The sequence below is a fragment of the Oncorhynchus masou genome, chromosome 17 (assembly GCF_036934945.1).
Source record: "Oncorhynchus masou masou isolate Uvic2021 chromosome 17, UVic_Omas_1.1, whole genome shotgun sequence".
Taxonomy (NCBI): Eukaryota; Metazoa; Chordata; class Actinopteri; order Salmoniformes; family Salmonidae; genus Oncorhynchus; species Oncorhynchus masou.
In genome coordinates this window covers 12,107,072-12,131,923 of record NC_088228.1, presented here as the reverse complement: position 1 = coordinate 12,131,923, position 24,852 = coordinate 12,107,072, and the positions used below count along the sequence as shown (strand labels likewise).

The window sequence follows — 24,852 nt, the reverse complement described above, 5'->3', positions numbered from 1 at the left end:
AATAAAAGGAATCTGTATTCACAGGATAAAGGGCACTGTTATTCTAAAGAAACAGAAAATAGTTCCTTTTTAAGACTGCACAATTTTAACCTTAAGTGATAGTTGGTATCTCAAATGGCTGGTTTGCATATACTGTAGATTAACTGTTGTATCAGATTAATATCACAATAGTAACCTTGACAATATTTGAAAATGGGTCAACTGTCTCTTACTGTTTATAAAAGGCTGTTTTATATTCCTGTGAATATCAGTCACACATCAACAGTTCATTATTTTTCTTTAAAACATTTATTGTTTGGGTATTATTTTTAAATGATTAAGAAATTACAAAGTTGGAAAGCCTGTATAGACCATATTTCTTCAAGGAAACCAAACATTACAGTAGTTCTATCCTTAAATCTCAATGAATCAAAGCAGGTGTTCTAATGGAAAAAGATAATTGTGGGAAAAACATTGCAAAATGTGCTTCAATATCTATTGAAATTAAATCAATTACCAACTGAAAAATAAAAAGGTCAAAAATTACAAATGGATGTTCTTACGTGAAAAATGTCTACATCAAACACAAAATGACTACAAGTTCTCAACTAGGTGATATCTAGCTAATGGATGCTCTACACTCAAGGAAAACTGGTATTCTGTATTAGTTAAGATTATCCTGTATTAGTTGAGAGATACATACGACTGAACATCAACACTAAGGGCACAGACTATGTCCATTTGGTCTTTGTCAAGTTGATTTTGATTGGTGGTTGTTGGCTGTCCACAGCCAGTAGCTCGCAGTTCACATCAACTGTTTGTCTATTCTTCATGATGACTGTTCAAAAGGATCCTTGCCCTGAAATACAACCAATTATTTGTCATTTCCATTCAAATTAAATTAGTTTTTGTCTACAGTTTATAGAATTAACCCACTTTAAAAGTAATATGAAACTTTGGTATTCTATAGATAAATAGCATTAGTGTAATGTATAGCAAATGCCTGTTCACATTATTTACCTCACAGAAGCTTGCATACTCAGTATTCATTCGTTTCATGGTGGCCTTCGCAAAGTTCACACTTTCCCGCAACTGTTTGGTTCTAAATTCCTTCAGTGGTAAACACAGTAAAGTCATAAACATGAAATAGTAAGTACATCCACTTGTCTGTTGCAGTGAAAGAACAGATTTGATGTTTGTTTCTTTAAACAATTGAATTGACAGACAAAATTCTAAATCAAACACAAATGGGCCAATTTCATGTTGCATCTCAGCTAACACTACAATGACCATTACTTTTTTAAGATATCTAATCAGTGAATAATGGAACACATGATATGAGGTGTGAGATCTGCTGTAAGCAGCACAACAACTGCCTCACCATTTTGTTCCTCAGGTGGTCTTTGGAGCTCAGGTGATCCTGCAGTGACGATGGATGGACAGAGACGTAGACTTGGCAAGGAGCACAGTGGAAAATATCTAACTTTGTCATGTAATCCTTGTCCTGCAATACTGAAAATGATAGGGGTGAGATACAGAGGTCAAATCACAAGTGTAGGCTTAATGACACCAGGTAGTGATACGTTGTCCAAAGCATACAAGTACATTTAGAATCAATACGTTCCATTTCTATTGAGGAAAGAAACAATACCTCAACATTGGTGAGTTTAAATTTAGCCAACTTTACAGTTGGACACAGAGGGGGAGTCAGGCAAGTGGGAGAAGAGTAGGAGGGATGGATGCGGGAATGAATCTGGTCGGGAACAGTATGTGTGACTAGCCAGGAGCATTAGCGAGAGACCCCAGGCTTTGCACGTTAAGCTACCTCTAAGGCTTTGTCTGTTCATCTCCAGTCTATCACCTTCCCGGACTTTGGTTAACATGGCCTCCTGAAACGTAAAGAGAATTACATTTCCCTTAATTGTCATCCTACATAATCCTACATTTAATTCCAGCTGAGAGAGAATGCATTTGCTTGACGTACATGCAAAAAGGCGATTGCCGTGTCGTCGTAGTTGTTTTGATTTTGGATGTGCTCCAGAGTCTCCCAGTGACTATTGCACTTCAGATGCACCTCAAGGGTGCTCGCTTTATGGAAATCCAAGTTACACATGTCACAGGTGAAGAAATCACTGAAAAGACAATAGAAGGGGATTTGTGTCAACTCATATCAAAGTTTATTGGTCGCGTTTGCAGATGTTATCGCAGGTGCAGCGAAATGCTTGTGTTTCTAGCTCCAGCAGCGCAGTAATACCTAGTAATAAAAACTGTATTAAAACATTATACACATAATCCAGAAAAATGTTAAATATCAGAAAAGGCTGTCAGAGACCAGAATATAAATATATATATACATATAATGGTGTGTCAATATTATTGTGCATTTTAGTAAGGTCCTTCCAAAAAAACATGATAAATTCCTCCAATCATTTCTTTACCTCGATATGTCCTCATTTGGGCTTCTGCTTCTCTTCTTTGTGACCTCTGAGGGTGACTTGGTTAGGTCCCCTCCTAAAAATTGACATTTAAAGACATCCTACGGTGATTTGAGGATTATTTATTTTTTTGACACATTGAATACTTCAAGAAGTAGGACATTCAATGAGTTGGTCTGATGATGACTTCGTGATGTCATTGGCCTCGCCCTTGCTTGAGTAACAATAGAGAACCCGCCCCCCCAGGAGACTGGAACAGGACTTAACAAATCACACACTTTCTCTATCCCTTTACAACTCTGCCAGACCATTAGCAAAACAACACAGTTACAATCCTACCTCTTCCACTAGATTCTGATTGGCCATGAATGGGGTTGGTATCCCAATGGGACCGGGTAAACCCTGGTGGATTTCTTGTCTGCAGACAACAGAGAAACATCACCATTACAACGCTGCACTAGTGAAAGCCTCAGCAACATCTTTCTACCTTTTTCCACCAAAATAGTAACCTGACTGCGGTGAACCTCTTACCTCTTTGCCAGCTACTGTGGTTGTGGACATTTCTCTCCCATTTTCCCCCTGTTCCCAATATGCATTGAGGGGAAATAGTGGGTTTTCTGTCGTGGGCAACGGCCGTTCTGAGTGATCACGGCTGGACTGCTCATGTCTGGTACTGGGCCGAGAGGATAACAAATCCCAGTTGAAGCCATCACGATGTCCAGCTACTGAAGCAGAGCCTTGATATCCACTACTCAGGCGGCTGCTCCCTCCACTAACTCTGTGTCTGTGATGGTCTTCCCTGCCTTTGGAAGGCTCCACTTCAGAGTCTGATGATGAGCCAGGATTAGGATCATATGGGTCGTAGAGCTCGGCTCTGGAGAAAAAAACAAGAGCATTTCAGCCAGGTCCACATTTCTATAGTATCATTTTTAAACAGGCCTTACACTTGGGTCATCGCTAGCTTCTATAGCCACAAATTCATAACCCCTGCCCAGTTCTACAATTTCTCTTGTTAAAATGTGATTTTAAACCTAAACCTAACCCAACCACAATGCTAAACTTATTCCCAACTCTAACCTTCAATTTAGACCAAAAAGCTAATTTTGACTTTGTGGCTGTGGAATCTGACTTTGTAGCTATATAAGCTAGACTAGGCCATGTCTTAAATAGCCACATAACGTGCTAAGCGATGTTCCAAACAAGTCTAAATCCCATTTTGCGGGAAATCCTCTGCTTGATACATTTAGAATGGATAAATCAAAAGCAAAACTGTATGTCTTACTTTTCTGAGTTGCTTGTTTGCTGAGAGTTGTAGGATCCTGGGTTTACGGTCGAGTGTCTTGTGTGGTGGGTTGTTCCTGTGTGGAATAAAATAAGCTTTGTTCATTGAAATGAAACACATAAACAGAATGTAAGACATGGGTTTCCTATCCCTATCAGACAGGTATTGCAAATATTAGGCCAAAGGGAAGCAGACCTACCTGCACTTCCCTGGGTTGGTGTGCCGCTGTACTCGAATAAACAAGAGATTAGGACTGATCCACTCAACACAACACATAATTGCTAACTGAGTAGCTAACGTTAATTTATCGCATTAATTATTTTTCTGACAAGCTTTCTCTTTTCAAAAAAAAAACAAACATCAAACGATCTGTATGTTTATAATAAACCACAATAAATTATTTGATTAGCTAACTAACAACTCTCAACTACTAGCTAGTAAACAGCTAAATAATGTAACTTAGCAACTAGCTTGCTTGCTGGCTACAGTGGCTATGAAGTTAGTGGCTCGCCTACCTTCCATGAGCAGTGTATGTATTCGGCAGTCCATAATCAGAAAAAGGGCGATTATTTCGTCGACTCATTCTCGTCCTCGGGTAATTCACTATTAATACCTAACGAAAGTTCATATGTTTTGTTAAATTACTGTCTCGTTTACGTGACTGCGGCTACCTATAAGGCTAGCAAGCGGTCATCATACTACAAATAAGCTACAGAACACAATGTTCTATTTTTACCTGCAGGGGGCAGCATTTTCCTACTGTGACAGTAGTCAACGAAGAAGCTGCTTCTCGGGTCTCAAAATGTATGATAACTGCCACCTATCGTGCTGGAGTATGAAGACTACTCTGTAATGAATTTCTTAACAACAGCTTTTTTATTGATGATTCAACTTGCAAGTTGCAATGTTGAATAAAAGGTATGTACACTATGAATTATAGCTATAGGGTTTAAAATGACAGAGATCTCCACATGCCAAGCAGATATTTGTGGCTTTCCTGACTTTCTTGTAATGTGTAACTAGGAGCAGAAAGCAAGTGCCAACATGCCCCAAGTGATGGAATTTATACCATCATCTTTGAAGAGAAATACAGAAAGTCACACACATATCTCAACTTGACTATATGTTATAGAATTACTAAAGTACTGGCAAGATAATGTTCTCTGCAAAGCCTGAAATGTCTGTGACAAATGTATCTCATCTGTCTGTGTGTCAGTTACAGGCATTGACTTCCAGATTGTATTTCAAAAGTTGTCTTCAATTGCCCTATTGTTTTGGCATGACATCCTCCCTAAAGATGTAGTGTAAGTTGTACCTTGCTTTGATCATTCCCATCAGTTAATGTAATGCACAGGTTATAACAATATAACAATATAATATAGGTCACAGTTGTAAATGATAACTTGTTCTCAACTGGCCTACCTGGTTAAATAATGGTGGAATAAAAAAAAAATAGCAGACTCTTTTATCCAAAGCAACTTAATCATGCTAGCATACATTTGACATATAACAAACCCTCAACAAATACATACTTTTGTACAGCATCTTACCAATTATGTTATTCTTTATACAGATATAAATGCAGCAATGTACGGTAATGACCAATGACCATTGAGAAAGCATGGAAACAGAGAGAATAAAAACAATAAGAAAAGTGTATCTAAGATCTAGTTTTATTGTGCCAGAAATGGTATGCTTGTAAATGTGAACAGTTTATGTACAGTACAGAAATACATTGGAAAAAGGCAATATAACAATCTTGTCCCATGTGTACACTTAATTGATGCTATTGTTGCCTAATTTAAAAACTTGTTTTGGTGTAAAACATCGCCTCCCTTTTGTCAACCCACCTTTATTTTCAATCACATGCAAATGCTTAGCATGGTCTGTGATAGAGAAGTGTAAAACAATAGTAAACATTCAACAATATAACAAAAAGCAAAGCAAATATTGGTTGGGCAAAGTACTTCCAATTTCAATCGTAATCCCCAAAAGTGAATTACTACTGAAAATAGCATTTGTTATTTTACTGAATGGTGTTTTGAATAATGACAGGTAGTGTATCAACAAACTTGAGAGCTGTTTAGTCTTTTCTTGTGAACGCCCTCACTGAGAAATAGCAGCAGTTAAGGCAAAATGATGGTCCCCAGGGTTAACATTATACCTGAGTAGCTAATACAATATTTGTTATTAAGTCTAAAAATCTATTACTGCTAACAATATTATGTCATAATACCCTATGAAGTAACTAAAAGCTTTTTTTTATCTTGAACATTCTTAAATACTTAATAAAATTATACTTTGAAATGATATTACATTATTTATAGAGCTATACAGTCTTTGTTGGGGAGAAGCATTCTCTCTCACTTTATTAAGCAAAAAAATGTATAGGAACTACCCATATAGGGCATTGATAATCAATAAAACGTGGTTCAATATCCTGTGAAAGCAACCGCCTGTTTTACTTCCAGGTCATTTCCCCTAATCTTTTGAATGTGCTTGAAGTTACATCATCAAATTCTGGAAAACGTGATCGTTTAAGATATACCTGTATATAAAATTATATTTGTGTTTGAATTTACTTCTGCCATGTGCCTTTACGAAGTATTTGGCTTCAAGACCATTGTGCTACGTTTTCGCCCATTGAAGAGGATTCAAAAAGCCTACAAATGTTATAAAAAACTACAAGGCTAGTTCCTGGTAAATAATGGGTTACTTTCATAGCGTATTGCTTCAGTGAGTAATATACGTTTCAGTTAATCAATGTACCATAAGGGTTTAAGGTATCAGAAATGATCAACTATAAGCCACTCGCAAAGGACACATTGGTCTCCCGACTAATGCTCTCCTTTACCTCTACAGGCAAAGTGTCAAAAAGGTGGTCCTCTACAATGAGGCTGTTTTTACGTAGAAGGCGACAGTTCCCCAGCAGTGAGGGAAGGCGGTCCAGACAGTTCCCCCTCAGCTCCAGCTGAGCAAGATGCACCAACTGACCCACAGTCTCAGGCAGGTTGGTGAGGACATTATTGCTCAGACACAGAAACTTTAGCTTGGTGCACCTGAACAGCTGCTTGGGCAGCACCTCCACCTTGTTTGCATTGATTGCGAAGTGCTGGAGGTTCTGCAGGAGACCCAAGTCCGGCGGGATCACTGTGATGGAGTTGTGACTGACATCCAAGTGCCTCAGCTTGGGGAGGTGGAACAGCGCCGGCGGGAGCGTCTCCAGTTTGTTGTGTGAAAGGTGAAGAGACTCCAAAGACTTGACCTGGCCTATTGAGGCTGGAATGGTGATGATTTTGTTGTGCCACAATTTGAGGCAGGTCAACCTCTTGAGGTGCTGAAAGCTGATGACCTCTTCGATGGTGCGAATGTTGTTGGATTTGAGGTCCAGCTCTTGAAGGTTGGTTAAGCTGAAAATAGCATGGGGGATCCTCTCCAGCTCACAGTTGTGCAGCTCCAGATCGGCGAGGTTTGTCATCTTCTTGAGGCTGTTCAGTACAAGTAGTTTAGTACCATCATTATGCACCACCAGTTTGATCAGGTGTGGGGACAGCTCAGTGAGGTTTGAGGGGATCTTGGTGAGGTTGCTCTTCAGATATAATGTCTTAAGATGTTTCAAATCACGCATGCACTCTAGTCCTATCATTTTGTTGTTTTCTGAGCTTAAATTCCCTACTAAGTTTAGCTCCCTCAAACTCCTCAACAAATAAACCCATGCTGGGATCTCAGCGACGTCTGTGAACTTGACATGGAGGCAGCGGAGGTGGTCACGGAGAAAGACAAAGGCAGTCTGCTCAACTTTGGCAGGGCAGTGGCAGAGGTGCAGCTCCTGCAGACTGGTCATTTGGGAAACCTTTGCCGAAAACCTGACCTCAGGAATTAGCTCTAGTTTAAGTATTTCCAGGTCGGTGAGGTCAAACACTGCATTGGGGAGACCAGAAAGCATGAAGAGGTGGAGCTCCTGCTGGTCTTGGGGATTTCGGGTCACAAGCTGTCTGAGCTTCTCAAATGTCCACTCGTGGTTTAGACTGATCTCCCTCAGCTTGTTCTCGCTGACCTCCGAGAGGAAGACACCGAACCGTTTGGAATACAGCTGGTCGTACTGATCGACCATGTGCAGAAGGAACGCAAAGTCATTCTTCACATCAGGAATGTCACTGAAGCTACTCTCCTCTCTGACTTTCTCAAATGAGTACTCTTTAAGGGGGCGCCTGAAAAGCCAGTGGAGGGAATACAAGCAGACCATCCCATAGATCAATATGAGGGCCATGTAGCTGAGGAGGAGCTTTCTCAACATGAAAGCCATGTTGTGGGTACAAAAGAACTGCTCATATCCGGTTAAGTGTTTGATTTTGGGTTCACATATGTGATGAAACTCGATGGCAGCAATAAATGTTGACGTATAGGACAGAATCAAAATAAACTTGACCGTTTTGACCACAGTCTGAGCTACATAGAGCTTGTAGATGAAATCGCTGTCCTCCACATGGGCGCGGAATTTGCGCACCTTCTCAAATAGAGCCTTGGCCTGCTCCCCATCTTTCTTGTCCAGGATAGTCATACTTGGGGCTTCAGCAACAGGCTTATCTGCTGAGAACTTGACTCCTGTATTCCCAAGCATAGGGGTAGATGAGTTTGCAGTATTTTCATCTTTCGTTTCCTGTGATAACTCTCTCTGTGCTGAAGTGGTGCCAGTCAGTCTCTGCTTGTTCTCCTCAGAATCCTCACAGGCTGTCTCGGACAAAGCCTTTGTAGTCCACGGAGACTCAAAGCACCGTCCGAGAATGGACACAAAGTGTTCAATCTTTGAGCTTGTCTTGGGGTATTTGAACCAGAAGTTACTACTGACCATAAGCACAAGGGTGTGGATGAGGGAGAGGTACGGGAAGTACTTTGAATACCAGGGCAAGGCAATATGGTAACACATTTGGTTGACAAAGACATACTGCTGATAATCTAAGTTGGTTTGGATCCCTGTGGGCCTGGGTTGCTGCATTTTGCTCACAACGATGGGCTGGGTGTTGTGGACCTCGTGTACTGCACTGTCTGGTAGATCTTTAGTGGCCATTGGTGTAGCAAGCACTGTCGTTATGCCAACTGCTGATGAGGCGGTTTCTTGTGGACTTTGGGATGTCCAAGAGTTTGGCCCTGCCACCGCTTCCTCCAGGCATGGAAGGCACGCCACCTGGTCCTTTGTGATCTGCATCGTCATGGCAAAGATGGACAACATGAGCATGACCACCCCCAGGTAGTCCATGAAGACGTCCCACCATGGTTTTAGGATGCGGTAGGTCGGCTGGATGTCGTTCAGCGACGCTAACTCTGTGATGGTAAACATTCCTGCAATGGAAGGAGATAGGGAATTTAGCTAATAATGAGAGCACTTATTTCAAATGATTTTCAAATCAAATGATTTTAAAAAGGCACTTTTTAAATGTTTTTTTGATCAGTAAATATATTTTTGTTGGTAGATGTTTGTACTTGGTATGGTTAAAAAGGTAATAAAGATTGATCCATTTATTTTGATAACTAATTTGAATGGCTCTCATTAGTAATGTAGCATTAGTAATGTAGGCTTATTATATTTGTTTGATATTGCACCTCTTCTTTAGATTTTGAAAACATCTGATGACAAAGCCAAAAGTCTATGTCTGATCTAGTGCAAAGAATTCCCCCCCTGGGGGTTAATTGGTTTTCCCTCACATCAAGACTAGTTAAGACATGTGGATACTGGAATGGCAAAGGTTCCTTTGATGTTAGTCTCAACCTATTGTGAGTGATTGAGGCACAATATTGTCCATCTTCAGGCTTGTTATTTTTACTCGTTATTGTTAATTATTCACTGTGTATTTAGCCTTCGTGTCACTATTTATATACATAAAAATCTTGAATTGCCTTGTTGAAAAAGGACCCAGAAGTCGGCATCTGACTGTTAGTCTACACCTGTTGTTTAAGAAGCATGTGACAACTCAAATTTGATTTGAGAAGCTTAGCATGTTGGTGTGCCATTTTGTGAAGCAATGAATGGTAAGTATGCCCAGTTTCAACATGTGGGCTCACTTCCTCTATTTGCCAGTGTTGTAACTAACTAACTCTGTTCTCCTCTCTGTTCCTTTTCCTCCAGGGCAATAAAAAATAGTTTGAAATGTTTTTATGAGAGTTATTTAAAACAATAATGAAAATACACTTGTGTCACATTGCCCAAACTAGGTACATAATGAACACTACTGTTAACAATATGATTATTACTGTTACTACACTATTAAGGCCAGGCCCCACAGGCTGAAATGTAAAGAAACGTGATATAAATGAATATTTTCTTTACTTTATCATACTACCATCATCAACATTTTATGAATTTTTAACCACTTTTAAATGGACATCCATAATTTCAACGCTCACTACATTGAATCACACATAATTGTAAAGACCATTTCATAGTGAATGTTACAAACTGGACTGTATGTAGTAACTTACTTTGAAGAGATGGTGATTGGGTCAATATAGAGGGGTGGCAGGGTCGCCTAGTGGTTAGAGCGCTGGACTAGTAACCGGAAGGTTGCAAGTTCAAACCCCCGAGCTGACAAGGTCTGACAAATCTGTCGTTCTGCCCCTGAACAGGCAGTTAACCCACTGTTCCTAGGCCGTCATTGAAAATAAGAATTTGTTCTTAACTGACTTGCCTAGTAAAATAAATACAAATAGGTGTTTCCTGAGACTCTTCCCACCAGCCAACTAATTTTTCTCAGCTTCAGAAGAATCTGCATTCTGTAGTTATCCTTAGATATATTCTCCAGACATACTCAGAGGGAATTGTTGATATGTTGTCAAAATTGTATTCTATACTGAAATAAAATATGAATTCAACATGTAAAGTGTGGGTCCCATGTTTCATGAGCTGAAATAAAAGATTCCAGAAATGTTCGATACGCACAAAAAGCTTATTTCTCTCAAATGTGATGACATCCCTGTTAATTACCATTTCTCCTTTGCCAACGATAATCCATCCACCTGACAGGTGTGGCATATCAAGAATCTGATTAAACAGCATGATCATTGTGCTGGGGACAATAAAAGGCCACTCTAAAATGTGCAGTTTTGTCACATCACACAATGCCACAGATGTCTCAAGTATGCCCCTTCCAGTCATGTGAAATCCATCAATTAGGGACGAATTTATTTATTTCAATTGACTGATTTCCTTCTATAAACTGTAACTCAGTAAAATCTTTTAAATTGTTGCATGTTGTGTTTATATTTTAGTTCAGTATTGATCAAATTGTCTTGGTTAAATTTGCAAAAAATTCATTTTATGTCTTTATTTAACTGATAAAGATTTTTTATAAGTATTTATTCATAATATGGTCAAATAAAGTTCGGTCCTGGAGTGTCTTAACAAAATGAAAATATATATATTTAGGCTGACTTCATCCAGTGTCCAAAAAAAGTATTTGCGTTCTATGAAAATATGTAAATGAGACCACCTCATTTGCACAAGGTCTCATTTGCATAACGTATACAATATTTCAGAAACATTTTAATATAAAAAGGCATTATATTTCAAAGTTGATTGTGATATGATTAAGATAAAAAAAAATACCTATTAGGGTGTGGTGCCTGGCCTGAAGAGTGATTTTATTCCATACTCTTTTTCCTTGCCACAGATATGGACACTTGATTTATCACCAATAAAACTTTAGATGACATTTGCTTTCATCAATAATTTCCGTTCATAGTTGAACTAAATAATTACAGCAATATACTTTTGATATTATAGGCTATAGCATATTGGCTATATTTATAGGTATGATATTATTAAAACATGCTTTAAGATAACATCCCAACAAGCCATCATCAATGACGTTTTGCATATAGGCCAAATCGAAGTGGGACGAGAATCTGCAGATGCAGCTTGTAGACAACACTGGTTCTAACAAAGAGACCAGTCGTGCAATAAACCTAGGCTACAGATTAAACACATTTACAGTAATTTAACTTATAGGAAATATTAGATAAATGTTATTTCTTGCGTATTACTCTTCTGTTGTTGTCTGACTCTGAGGTCAGGTGACTTGCTGTAACTGTAACTTTTTTTTATTGTCTGTAACTCAACTACAACACGTGCCCGGAGTTAAACATTTACAGTGCAGTAACAATGTATTGTCTGGCTACTTGCGTTAAATAAACTGCCCTGGGATAACCGCATATTATGAAAATCAACATCAAATAAATGTAAATCATGATTTTACAGTTTTTAAAGCGTGGTAAGTCCGAGAAAAACGAGCATACTTACTATCTTGGTGACCTTATCTAATTAGATGTTCTGTACTCCATTTCCACTTTTGCGCTCCAGACAATTCCTTCTGACGATTCAGCTCAATCCATTAAACTATGGAACAAAGCTTGTGACCAAGAACATTTGTTCGTGACAATGCGAATGTCGGCACCATCCTCAATAGCAGCGGTTCTGCATACCTGAGCGTCGTGGAGAATATGCGCATAACGTCGACCACTGTACGCATGTAATTTGAAGAAAAGGGTTGTCCAATTTGAACATGACTCCGCTATTACCGGAGTTTCTTATTGGTGGACGCCACAGATCAACGTACTAAAGACACATCATTCTTATCTATCTCAAACAGCTTCACAGTTCTTTCCAGCTAGGTCTCACTCAGATGCCACCAAATTGGAAATAATGATGACAACTGGGGCACCACCGACCGCATACTGTACCACGACTTGATCGAATGTGTCTTCCGCATACTGTACTACTACGACGAATGTGCGCATTCTGTTACATATTAATATAACTCATTCGGAAGCTTTCAACTGTAATCATCTATTCAGTAACTATATAATAAGTAACTCCTAATATTAAAGGCTATAAATTAATACATTGTATCCGGCACATCATATCTGCGGCACCTGTAGATTGTAGGCTACAACAATGTAATGTAAATTCTCGCCATCTCTCTTCCTGTTTGTCTGCAGCTACGCTATATAGCCTAATTGTGAAAATGAAGACATAGGAATATATGTAGAGCCCTTGGTGAAAGTCGCTTCCTCAGATGTCTGGATTTGGTTGCACACAGTACACTCTTGAGGAAGTGTCTTGAGTTTGGTACAGGTTCCAACTGGTCCAGGCTAGATAATATAAAAATAGTTGGCCACACTCTGCTCAATGTAACCAGAGAACTGAATAAAAATAACAGCCAGGCCAGGTTCATGAGGCCAAACAACTTTAGTCAGTGATTCTTTAAACACGATTCATTATAATCAATGAAATTATTGTTTATTACACAGTACACTATTATAACATAAAAATATTATACACTTCCTAAAGGGAGAATATGGTGACCTGATACGGATTGTGATTGTGTAACCGCAGAGATCTGATTACAGACCTGTAGATGGCGGCAGACACACAGAAGAAAAATCTGACAATGGGTCATATGGTTGGGTGTGAGGGCAAGAGCGGTGTACAGGGTTGTGGTCGTGGTCACAGCAATGGGGAATAGGTGGATCCCTTGTGTAATTAGGGCCTGTCTACGGGGGCTGAAGCAGACATACAGAGGTAACCCCCACATGTACTTAGCAACCAGGTCATTGTATTGAAGAAGGTCTGAACACAGTAAATCCAATCCCAGACAGACACACCTGTTTCCATGACAATTAATGACGAGTAAGCATCACGTGTCCCCAATCCCAGTATACCAGATTGTAATATGAGTAATAATAACACCAAATGACTACAGCTACAGCCTTATATTCACAGTCACTGATACTGTATGTCTATGCATGTTCATGTTTTTCGAATGAGGCTGCCTGAGACGGTCTGAATCAGTAATCTTGTCTAGCGCCTTAGGAGGCTCGGGTGAGGAACAGACAGGTGATATAGGCTAATGTAGGAAGACATACTGCCTACCCGTAGGCTACACATTGTGTTTATGGTGTTCTGTGTGACTCATTGAGAGTGTTGTTTGTGTTTATCAGTGCAGATGAGATAATAACCCCTGTGGTGCTGCTGCTGCTGCAGGCAGTGGATCAAATACAGGTCCCTCAGCTGGGACTCAGAGACTCACACCACACAGTGCTGGCAGAATATGATGCTTTCAAGACAACTGGGAACTAGGGGAAAAAACAAGGTCAAATCATGACATTGTCATTAGTGTGTGACTAGCTATGACTTTGGCCGAGCTGAAGATTTTGTTGAAACTGATTAGTTTGATTAAAATTCCTTTGAGAATCTCAAGCATTCAGAGGGAATTCATCTTTATATTATTGATATAAATAAATTACGCAGGTTGATTCATCATGAGACTTTAGTACAATAGTAATATGAATTATTATTTAGCATTTGAAAGCATGATAGATGATGACCTTATCTGACATATTGGGATTTAGCTCTACCTGCTGTTGTACATGGACATGCATTTTATTTACCTACTGGTGTTCAATGTCATTGTGTAATTTAATAAAATATGTGCTGCTGACAATGCTTGTTTATTAATTGTAATCAGTGAAATCCAAACAGCTCTAGGTGCTTGCCACAGTCAATGTAATTCAGTCATAAATGATTTGTTAAATATTGGGTTTTCTCTTGAAATTCTCTATCAACGGATGTCTGGCCAAGTGAAATGACTCATTGTTTGGTGGTTGTTGAACCAGAGCTGTTGAGGTCAGTGGTACAGTTGGTGTGTGGGCGAGGAGCAATCAAGGCAATACAGTCCGAGATTGGCACAAGGATAGGGCACAGACTGGCACACAGAGACAATGCCATCCCTGACAGTTTCATAAACAGGCCTGTCTGCTCTGGCTCTTACAGTGAGACTGCTATATTGGCTACTCAGAGTTGAGTCAGTTTTTTGAATGGGGTTAAGTAGGATTATGCTTCCACTTGCCATTTAACATGTTTTCTTATGTCGGCTACACATAACCAACCATTTAAGTGCTATTTTTCTTTAGTTGCTGGCAGGTGGAAATATTACCAACCATGTGATGTTCCAGCTGCTCTGCTTGCAGGGGTGTTGGCGAGGATCCATTGCAGCAATAAGCATGTAAAAAAAGTTTGAGTGACACAAATAAAACAAAAATCCACACATTTTGCTCTCCCTTTTCACTAGTTTTGGTTTAACACTTGATCATTTGTGTACTTGCATTCACTTAAATGTAATTATGTGACTAAAGTTGACACGGTCAGGAAGTGATATGATTTAATTAGATAGTATGATAATATAATATATAATAAATAATAAATGTCAAAAGCATTGTTCTGTGACTTGGAAGTACATTACTCTTTTACAAGTAGCCTACGTCCTCTGTCCTCATGTGTCATTCGCTTTTTGAAGATCTAGTTTGAGCCTTTTGCCGTTCCGTCGTCATCTAAACACGTGGGCTAAAAAAGCCATATATAGAGGTAGAAGACGCCATTGTTCGAAGCTGTTCATCACTGGCAGAAGTATAAAGAAGTAACTAACATGGCGTCGACGAGCCGGTGTGTAAACCATCTTTTCTAAACTGTGTTTGGGATTATTATGTTTTCATGTGGGTTACGATTATTGATCAACGGGTGGGGGTGGCCATCAACACATAGAGACATTTGTTTCTAACGCGACTCTCCGTGTTTTTCATTATAGCCGCCGGAATGTCCATACTACTTAACCTTAATTAAAGTTAGCCTATCAGAAAACTCTCAAATCAGTTTGACACATTGTATCGATCGTATATCATGTTAACTTGATCATATTGCTCGTGTAGGACGTCGTCCTCGCCCATGCGATTGTCAATGAGCGATGTAATGTTTTTAAAGGGATGCGTGATGTTGTCAGGCCATCACAGCTGGCTAACTCCAATTACTCTAACTAACGTTATCTAATATATTTTTACAGTAGCAGTATCAACGCATGACACCTTGACAGTGATCTAATCATGACAAGTTATTAAGCCATTGATAATAGCTCTGAGGACACTACAAGTTTATTTGGTGATTTTTACCACCGATTTATTCTACCGTCAGCTGTTAACTAGCTCAAAATAAATGGCTTGTTTTCGCTTGCCTAAACGAAGAGAAACCGAATGTTGACGTACCCAAGTATCAGTAGGCGTATCAGTAGGCATAACGCCTTTGTCAAAGGACAGAAAGACAGGTGATTGGAAGAATAGTTTGTGCCAGAATTTCGGATAGATGGCTATATGGGGTATGTATCGGTTTTGGTATTAACGTTATAGAATCGAATTGGTGTAGATTTCCAAACCGCTGGATGCCCATTTAATGGGTCCGGTGGTCCCACGTAGGGCAGTTTCGAAGCGCTTTTGGCCACATCAGCATACTTTCAGTTGGACATTCATCTGGGTACAAGTTAACACAATCTTTGGTGTCTTCTGTACTAGCTAGGTTTGCAGTACTTCCCAGTCCAGTTCTTGTTGATAGATAGATATATCATGTGTGTGTGTATATGCATTTGCTTGTGAAAATGTAAAACATTGTAACTTGTAATTTTCACAAGTACCTTTTTGTTTTAATAATCCTAAAGGTAGCTAGCTATTTTCCTAATATTTCCCTGATCCAGGGGAAGACTGGCATGTTAAACAATTTGAGCAGAATTTGAACAAAGGCCTTTAAGATTTGTCATTATCATAATTTGCCAATTCAAATGTCACAGTAAATAATCAGCTTTAACTGAAGATAACTGGTGTATAGAATAAGTGAACTAATACCACAAACTTGACAGTAAACCAGCTTTATGGTCATAAGTACAGTCACACCCAATTCCGGGTTCAGAGCTTCGAGGTCACCGTCAGCTGACCTATGAGATTTCTTCTCTCCTTGCAGCGGAGATGCCCTGGCCCTTCCCAAGGTGCAGTGCCCCAACCACCCAGATGCCATGCTGGTGGAAGACTACAGAGCAGGGGACATGATCTGCCCCGAGTGTGGCCTTGTAGTGGGTGAGGACAGGCCACGCACAGCTTTGTTACTCGTTGTATTACTATACTTTAACTTTTTACCCTAAACCTAATTCTAACTCAACCTAACCCCTAAGCCTAAAATAGCCTTTTTAAAAAGTTAGGACCGGCCAAATGTCCTCACTTCTCTGAATTGGCCTTGGTTTAACATAGTTGTAAGCACTTCTGGTTCAGTATAGTAAAACAAGCACACACACATTACCTGTCAACAGACTGACATAAAGCCTTGTGTAGGGATGAGAAGGCTTTCCATTAGGTAAATAGCAGAACTTAACATAAACCGACACTTCTATAGACACATACTCAAAATACTAACCTCTAGTTCGGAGGGAGGGAGTGATGTGACTGTGCTGGTATTATGGGACTTGAGCAGTGAGCAATCATGTCAGACCTGCCACATGGCTAGAGTGCATAATAATATGTAACATGATACCATGAAATTCTAGAAATGACAACATCCTCGCAAAGATGCAATAGAATCAAATCTGTCCACGCCTTCCTTAGACAGCCTTGGAAAGCCACCCTAGTTACAGCAACAGATTAAATTACAGGGCTCTCTCTGAACGAAACATAGCAGGTCTCCCATAATGAGTCCCAAAGGAAACACTTAGCTAATCATATGGGGGTATAGTGGGTAAGTGGGTGGATTCAGTGATGTTAAGCTAGATTGTATCCCATAGCTTTGCCATAAGCAGATTAACGTCATATTAGTACTCAATATTAGTGTGATTTATCTATGTGAAGGGCTTATGGGATTAAGGTGAAAAATCTAATCCCTGACCCTGCTAGTTTCCAGGAAGAGGCGATAAACGAGAGAAAATATTAGACAAAGGAAAGTGTCGTTCCTGAGTGAGGATGCCATCTTGTGGCCTGGCCTGGGAAGTGCAGGGTGTAATCAAATCTGTGACTGGAACAATGGAGATGAGACACATTTGGTTGATTGTGTCCTGGTTGTATCATTAGACCTAGTTACTATTCTCATTTACATAAACATGTTCAAAATGGTGGCTTGGACCCTCAATACGGCTTACTTTCTTAACGATTTCCCTCGTCTCCTTTTATCACAAAAGGAAGGACTCACTTGGTGAAAGCATTGTACTATGATGGTAAAATCAATACAGTGGGTGCTTGATAATCACTTTTACCTCCTTTATCCATTCATGTCACTGTCAGTGCTCACTGCTCAAGGAGACAAAATAGAGTAAATGACAAAAGGAAAGGAAGAGATATTGGAACGTGGCCCCATGCGGTAATTTATCTGGTTCCTCAGGTGACAGAGTGATTGATGTGGGTTCAGAGTGGAGGACCTTCACCAATGAGAAAGCCACCCAAGACCCGTCCAGAGTGGGCGACGCCCAGAATCCACTCCTCAACGGGGGAGACTTGAGCACCATGATCAGCAAGGTAAGTACACAGGTTACCACTTACAGGGAAAGATGCTCTAAAAGTATTTTTATGTTTGTGGCTAGATGTTAATGCCTGACAAGAGAAGGACCACATCTTAATGTGGCCTGGGAGCCAGATAAAGAAATGCGATGACAAGAAAATCTCTGCACCCCTTTTTGTGTGACATGGTCTTTATCAGGTTCCTCTGTTCTCCTTAAATATACTTAATTGTCATAAGATTTACTGGTAGTAAATGGATTATGCTAATAAAGGGATCAGGCATTGCCAATGTGTTTATTTAAAAAAAATTATAATAGCTTTTCTGTATGGTTTTATTTCTCATGATACCGTCTTGTTGTATCATTCATTCCTTGTTATGTAGCTTGTATTTTCTGCTGCAGGGCTCCCTGTGAAAAACAAAGGTTAAATAAAAAGTATATATCGCCTCGACTGGTTCCAACCATTCTGTTGTCACCATAGGGAACAGGCGCGGCAAGTTTTGACGAGTTTGGCAACTCCAAGTACCAGAACCGGCGGACCATGAGCAGTTCAGACCGTGCCATGCTAAACGCCTTCAAAGAGATTACCACCATGGCTGACCGGATCAACCTACCAAGGAACATCATAGTGAGTCCTATACTCTCTTCCAATTGTTTAGCTTTGTGGAATCTAGTAGCTAGCTGCTCATTTCTACCTACATAGGATTAATATATTTCCAAAACTCAAGTTATTTAGCAGGTTAATTTAAATATAGGGTTCTCTCTTAATAAAGGTGCAATATGCAGAAATCATTCTGCCATTTCCTGGTTGCTAAAATTCTAACAGGTCGCCTAATTTCAGTTTGAGACAAAACAAGCAATGCATAGTGTAGAGAACAAACCCAAAAGTAAAAGAACAAAAACAAAACTTGAGAACAGGAAGCATAGAGACAGCGCACAAAGAACAGATCTACTACTGCTTCTGATACTTGCTTTCAATGATAATTAGATCTATAACTCCCATTTAGGTGAATTTGTCAGGTTGCCCAAAAAGGTACATATTGCAGCTTTAACCAAATTATAAATGTCTAAAGAATTAAGATATTTTGCACTGACCTAAATGTTGTATTTGACCTGCAGGACCGAACAAATAACTTATTTAAGCAAGTGTACGAACAAAAGAGCCTGAAGGGGCGGGCCAACGACGCCATCGCATCAGCCTGCCTCTACATCGCCTGCAGACAAGAGGGTGTGCCTCGGACATTTAAAGGTGAGTTCTTATAAAGAGGATGTTTAGGGCCTCCCGAGTGGAGCAGTGGTATAAGGCAGCCCTGGAGGCGTCACTACAGATCTGGGTTCGATCCCAGGCTGTGTCGCAGCCGGCCACGACCAGGAGACCCATGAGTCAGCGCACAATTGGCCCAATGTCGTCCGGATTAGGGGAGGGTTTAGCCTCATGGGATGTCCTTGTCCCATCGCGCTCTAGCGACGACTTGTGGCGGCAGGCACATGCACACTGACTTCGGTCGCCAGCTGTACAGTGTTTCCTCCAACACATTGTTGCGGCTGCCTTCCGGGTTAAGCAGGCAGTATGTCAAGAAGCAGTGCGGCCTGGCAGGGTTGTGTTTCGGAGGGCGCATAGCTCTCGACTTTCGCCTCTTCCGAGTCCGTATGGGAGTTGCAGTGAGTTGCAACTGGAGAGACAAAGGAGAGACAATTGGGGAGACAAAGGAGTAAAAAGTACAAAACAAAAAACCTGAAGAGAATGTTTAGAGCTCATATTAGGATGAACAAATATTTCATGCAACACCTTGGAATGAGTGTTGCTGGATGCTACAAATTAAAACCAACTACATGGTTACAATAAACAAAAAAAAGAAACATTCTTTTTTAGAACCCTTTCTTTCAAAGATAATTCGTAAAAAGATCAGTTCTTCATTGTAAAGGGTTTAAACATTGTTTCCCATGCTTGTTCAATGAACCATAAACAATTAATGAACATGCACCTGTGGAATGGTTGTTAATTGCCTACCATCTGTAAGCTGGTACAGTCTTAAGGTCACAGTTCTGATAACTTAAGACACTAAAGAGGCCTTTCTACTGACTCTGGAAAAACACCAAAAGAAAGATGCCCAGGGTCCCTGCTCATCTGCGTGAATGTGCCTTAGGTATGCTGCAAGGAGGCATGAGGACTGCAGATGTTGCCAGGGAAAAAGACAGCGCTACAGGGAGACAGGACAGACAGCTGATCGTCCTCGCAGTGGCAGTCCACGTATAACACCAGGATCGGTACATACGAACATCACACCAGCGGGACAGGTACAGGATGGCAACAACTGCCCGGGTTACACCAGGAACGCACAATCCCTCCATCAGTGCTCAGACTGTCTGCAATAGGCTGAGAGAGGCTGGACTGAGGGCTTGTAGGACTGTTGTAAGGCAGGTCCTCACCAGACATCACCGGCAACAGCGTCACCTATGGGGACAATACCACTGTCGCTGGACCAGACAGGACTGGCAAAAAGTGCTCTTCACTGACGAGTCTCAGTTTTGTCTCACCAGGGGTGATGGTCGGATTTGCGTTTATCGTCAAAGGAATGAGCATTACACCGAGGCCTGTACTCTGGAGAGGGATCGATTTGGAGGTGGAGAGTCCGGATGTCAATCCCATTGAGCACGTCTGGGACCTGTTGGATCGGAGGCCATTCCCCACAGAAATGTCTGGGAACTTGCAGGTGCCTTGGTGGAAGAGTGGGGAGCAAGAACTGACAAATCTGGTTCGGTCCATGAGGAGGAGATGCACTGCAGTACTTAGTATCTGGTGTGGCCACCAGCTGCATTTTCTTTTGATTTTGACCCCCCCACCCCCTTTGTTCAGGGACACATTAGATTTCTGTTAGTCACATGTCTGTGGAACTTGTTCAGTTTGCCTCAGTTGTTGAATCTTGTTATACAAATATTTACACATGTTAAGTTTGCTGAAAATAAACGCAGTTGACAGTGAGAGGACATTTCTTTTTCTGCCGAGTTTATATTCCTGGTTTGTTCGTTAGGCACAAAAGGGAAGAAAATGGACAAACGGAGGTAGCTGCCACCTGGAATGGTCCAATAAGAAAAGCTTATTTTCATCTTACATTTTAAAATGTCCTCCGTTGCATGACTTATTAGAACGATCCTGATGTTGTATCACTAATGACTCCCTTGTTACCTATCCCTTGCAGAGATCTGCGCCGTGTCCCGTATCTCCAAGAAGGAGATCGGCCGCTGCTTCAAGCTGATCCTCAAGGCCCTGGAGACCAGTGTGGACCTCATCACCACTGGAGACTTCATGTCCCGATTCTGCTCCAACCTAGGCCTGCCGAAGCAGGTGCAGATGGCAGCCACCTACATCGCCCGGAAGGCTGTGGAGCTGGACCTGGTGCCCGGCAGGAGCCCCATTTCTGTGGCTGCCGCGGCCATCTACATGGCCTCCCAGGCCTCTGCCGAGAAGAAAACCCAGAAAGGTGAGGTGGGGGGGATAGGCTTTTTCAGGTGGTCATCACTTAAAGTTCTTTATTGGCTGAATCTGAACTACACTACACAACCAGAAGTATGTGGACACCTGCTTGTCGAACATCTCATTCCAAAATCACGGGCATTAATATGCAGTTGGTCTCCTCTTTGCTGTTTTAACTCTTCTGGGAAGGCTTTCCATTAGATGGTGAGACATTGCTGTGGGTAGTTGCTAACATTCAGCCACAAGTGAATTTGTGAGGTTGGGCACTGATGTTGGGCGTTTAGGCCTGGCTCGCAGTCAGAGTTCCAATTCATCCCAAAGGTGTTCGATGGGGTCGAGGTCAGGGCTCTGCAGGCTAGTCAAGTTCTTCCACACACACCAATCTTGACAAATTATTTCTGTATGGAACTCTCTTTGTGCATGGGGGCATTGTCATGCTGCAACAGGAAAGGGCCTTCCCCAAACTGTTGCCACAAAGTTGCACAGAATAGCACAGAATAGTCTAGAATGTCATTATATGCTTCACTGGAACTAAGGTGCCTAGCATGAACCATGGAAAACAGCCCCAGACCATTATTTCTCCACCAAGCTTTATAGTTGGTACTATGCATTTGGGTAGGTAGTGTTGTCATAGCAACTGCCAAATACAGATTTGTCCCTCTGACTGCCAGATGGTGATGCATGATTCATCAATCCAGGGAAGACGTTTCCACTGCTCCAGAGTCCAATGGCGGCGAGCTTTACACCACTCCAGCCGACGCTTGGTATTACGCATGGGCATCTTAGGCTTGTGTGTGGCTGCTTGGCCATGGAAACCCATTTCATGAAGATCGTGAGGAACAGTGTGCTGACTTGGCTTCCAGAGGCGGTTTGGATCTCGGTAGTGAGTTTTGCAACTGAGGACAGACTATTGTTACACGCTTCAGCACTCGGTGGTCCAGTTCTGTGAGCTTGTGTGACCTACCACTTTGTGGCTGAGCTATTGTTGCTCCTAGACTTTTCCACTTCACAATAACAGCACTTAGTTGACCCGGGGCAGAAATTTGACGAACTGACTTATTGGAAAGGTGGCATCTTATGACTGTGCCACATTGAAAGTCACTGAGCTCTTCAGTGACGCCTTTCTACTGCCAATGTTTGTCTATGGAAATTGCATGGCGGTGTGCTCGATTTTTATACACCAGTCAGCAACGGGTGTGGCTGAAATGGCCAAATCCACTAGTTTGAAGGGGTGTCCACATACTTTTCACAGCACTTTATATACAAAAGCATTTGCCCCCTTTCAAATTGTAGTCACTTATGCATATTTTTTTATATGGAATTATCCATTTTCAAACAAAACCTAATATTAGATAAAGGGAACCTGAGTGAACAAATAACACAACTACATATTTCATTATTCATAAACAAGATCAGTCTCTCTCATCGCTGTGGCGGAATGTTGGCCCACTCTTCCATGCAGAGTTAAAGCAGCTCTGTGACATTTGTGGGTTTCAAGTCCTACCACAACTATTGGGATTAGGACTTTGGCTAGGCCATTCTAAAACTAAAAATGTGTTCATTGTCTTGTTGCATGACCCAGCTGCGCTTCAGCTCAGACAGATGGCCTGACATTCTCCTGTAGAATTCTCTGATACAGGGCAGTATACATGGTTCCTTCTATTAGGGCAAGTCGTCCAGGTCCTGAGGCAGCAAAGCATCAGACTACCACCACCACGCTGACCTTTGGTAGGAGTTTCTTACTGTGGAATGCAGTTTGACCCATGTTATACCTTTGAATCATTTGTCCATAGAACATTCTTCCAGGAGTCTGGATGATCATCCAGGTGCTTTTTTGGGCAAACTGTAGTCCACTTTGGATGAGATGGGTCCCATTTGTCTGGCAAAAACCAAATACTGCATTCCACAGTAACAACCGCAGACCAAAGGTCAGCATGGTGGTGGTAGTAGTGTGATGCTTTGCTGCCTCAGGACCTGGACGACTTGCCTTAATAGAAGGAACCATGAATTCTGCATCAGATGATCCTACAGGAGAATGTCAGGCCATCTGTTTGTGAGCTGAAGTGCAGCTGGGTCATGCAGTGAGTTAAAGCCGTTCTGCATGGAAGAGGGGGCCAATATTCCTCCACGGTGACGTGAAAGACTGATCAACAACTACAGGAAGTGTTTGGTTGGAGTCATTCCAGCTCAAGGTGGCGCAACCAAGTAGTGTAAGGGGGAAAATACTTCACAAGGGCATTGGATGTTGGCTTTAAAGAAAGAAATACAATTCAGGTTCCCTTTTTATAATAGGTTTTGGGTGAAAATCTGTTAACAATCAGTATCAAAAATAGAGAATCATTAAGGGGGCCAATACTTTTTCATTGCACTGTATAGTGTATATATGTAGTATTTGTTTGTCTGTAAGCTTTACAACCTGCTTCAGTACATTTCAGGCATGAATAACAGTGTGACAATCAAAGGTTTAGGAACTCGTATTTCTGATAGTTTTGAGAACAAGTGCCGCACCAATGTTCTGAAGACTCTTAAAAACACCAGTAGTCAATTCTTCAAATCCTTTGACAGAGATTGGAGACATCGCTGGTGTGGCGGACGTCACAATCAGACAGTCGTACAGACTCATCTACCCCCGCGCTGCCGACCTCTTTCCCCCAGACTTCAAATTTGACACCCCTGTGGACAAACTGCCCCAGCTGTGATGACCTGCCGCCCCAACAACACATTCTGCTCTACTGGGTTCCTTTTTTAAATTGAATTTCTATGATTTTTTCTTTCCTCTGTTCCCTTGTTAATTAAGCCTTCGGGCCCTTGTCAATGCACTTCTTTGCAGGAATACAGACAAGTACAGGACACACATTCCATTGCTATAAGAATTAGATTGCAAACTGTACATACAGTATTTCATTTGTGTGTATATATACTGTATATATGTCCAAGTGAGAATGTAATTGGTGCTTGCAATATTAGGCTGGTTTTATACTGTATACACCTACTTTTGTGGGAAATTAGCAGGTTACATTTTGTTAGCTTATTGGCAATGTATTAAAGTAAATTTAAATGCTTTTCTGAAAAGCGTGTTGAACACCTCATGCATTGAATAACATTAAACTTTGTATGGAATGTGTTTGAGTGACTAATACTGCTTTTTTATTATCATTTGAAGTGTTCATTTTTTTTTTGTATTACATTGATCAGTAAGTCTTTGCCCTTTACGGAGAGTTATAGCTAGTCTCATCCCTCCTGCCGGGTGTACAGTTGTGGGCCTAGTGTAACAGTAGAAGCATAAGTTCAACAATTGCTTTTGTTTTGAAAATATGCCATTTTTAAGGGTCA

General features: G+C 41.0%; 3 protein-coding genes across 3 annotated transcripts; 1 reads left to right on the top strand and 2 right to left on the bottom strand.

Moving 5' to 3' along the window:
• Positions 1-269: 269 nt before the first annotated feature.
• znf326 (zinc finger protein 326) lies at positions 270-4,430 on the bottom strand. Its single transcript, XM_064992318.1, has 11 exons — positions 4,212-4,430; positions 3,896-3,921; positions 3,697-3,772; positions 2,946-3,288; positions 2,754-2,832; positions 2,418-2,490; positions 1,964-2,111; positions 1,805-1,868; positions 1,361-1,491; positions 1,000-1,089; positions 270-838 (listed from the first exon to the last, which is right to left on the bottom strand). Exons 1-11 carry the CDS (start codon positions 4,277-4,279, stop codon positions 809-811), a joined length of 1,128 nt encoding a protein of 375 aa, XP_064848390.1. The 5' UTR covers positions 4,280-4,430; the 3' UTR covers positions 270-808.
• Positions 4,431-5,355: 925 nt separating this feature from the next.
• LOC135558487 (volume-regulated anion channel subunit LRRC8D-like) lies at positions 5,356-12,773 on the bottom strand. The gene is made up of 2 exons (XM_064992317.1): positions 11,990-12,773; positions 5,356-9,036 (listed from the first exon to the last, which is right to left on the bottom strand). Exon 2 carries the CDS (start codon positions 9,032-9,034, stop codon positions 6,497-6,499), a length of 2,538 nt encoding a protein of 845 aa, XP_064848389.1. The 5' UTR covers positions 9,035-9,036; positions 11,990-12,773; the 3' UTR covers positions 5,356-6,496.
• Positions 12,774-15,090: 2,317 nt separating this feature from the next.
• Positions 15,091-24,643, top strand: gtf2b (general transcription factor IIB). Its single transcript, XM_064992316.1, has 7 exons — positions 15,091-15,190; positions 16,529-16,641; positions 17,930-18,063; positions 18,526-18,672; positions 19,164-19,293; positions 21,245-21,526; positions 24,085-24,643. Exons 1-7 carry the CDS (start codon positions 15,174-15,176, stop codon positions 24,216-24,218), a joined length of 957 nt encoding a protein of 318 aa, XP_064848388.1. The 5' UTR covers positions 15,091-15,173; the 3' UTR covers positions 24,219-24,643.
• Positions 24,644-24,852: the final 209 nt, after the last annotated feature.

What these genes read in the sequence shown, in the direction of transcription:
- gtf2b (XM_064992316.1), top strand. An exon ending in CGAGTGTGGCCTTGTAGTGG is followed by an intron (nt 16,642 to 17,929) that starts GTGAGGACAGGC and finishes CTGGTTCCTCAG; the next exon opens with GTGACAGAGTGATTGATGTG. An exon ending in TGAGCACCATGATCAGCAAG is followed by an intron (nt 18,064 to 18,525) that starts GTAAGTACACAG and finishes TTGTCACCATAG; the next exon opens with GGAACAGGCGCGGCAAGTTT.
- LOC135558487 (XM_064992317.1), bottom strand. Translation starts at nt 9,034, where the DNA reads ATGTTTACCATCACAGAGTTAGCGTCGCTGAACGACATCCAGCCGACC.
- znf326 (XM_064992318.1), bottom strand. Translation starts at nt 4,279, where the DNA reads ATGAGTCGACGAAATAATCGCCCTTTTTCTGATTATGGACTGCCGAAT. An exon ending in ACCAACCCAGGGAAGTGCAG is followed by an intron (nt 3,773 to 3,895) that starts GTAGGTCTGCTT and finishes TATTCCACACAG; the next exon opens with GAACAACCCACCACACAAGA. An exon ending in CCACAGTAGCTGGCAAAGAG is followed by an intron (nt 2,833 to 2,945) that starts GTAAGAGGTTCA and finishes TGTTGTCTGCAG; the next exon opens with ACAAGAAATCCACCAGGGTT.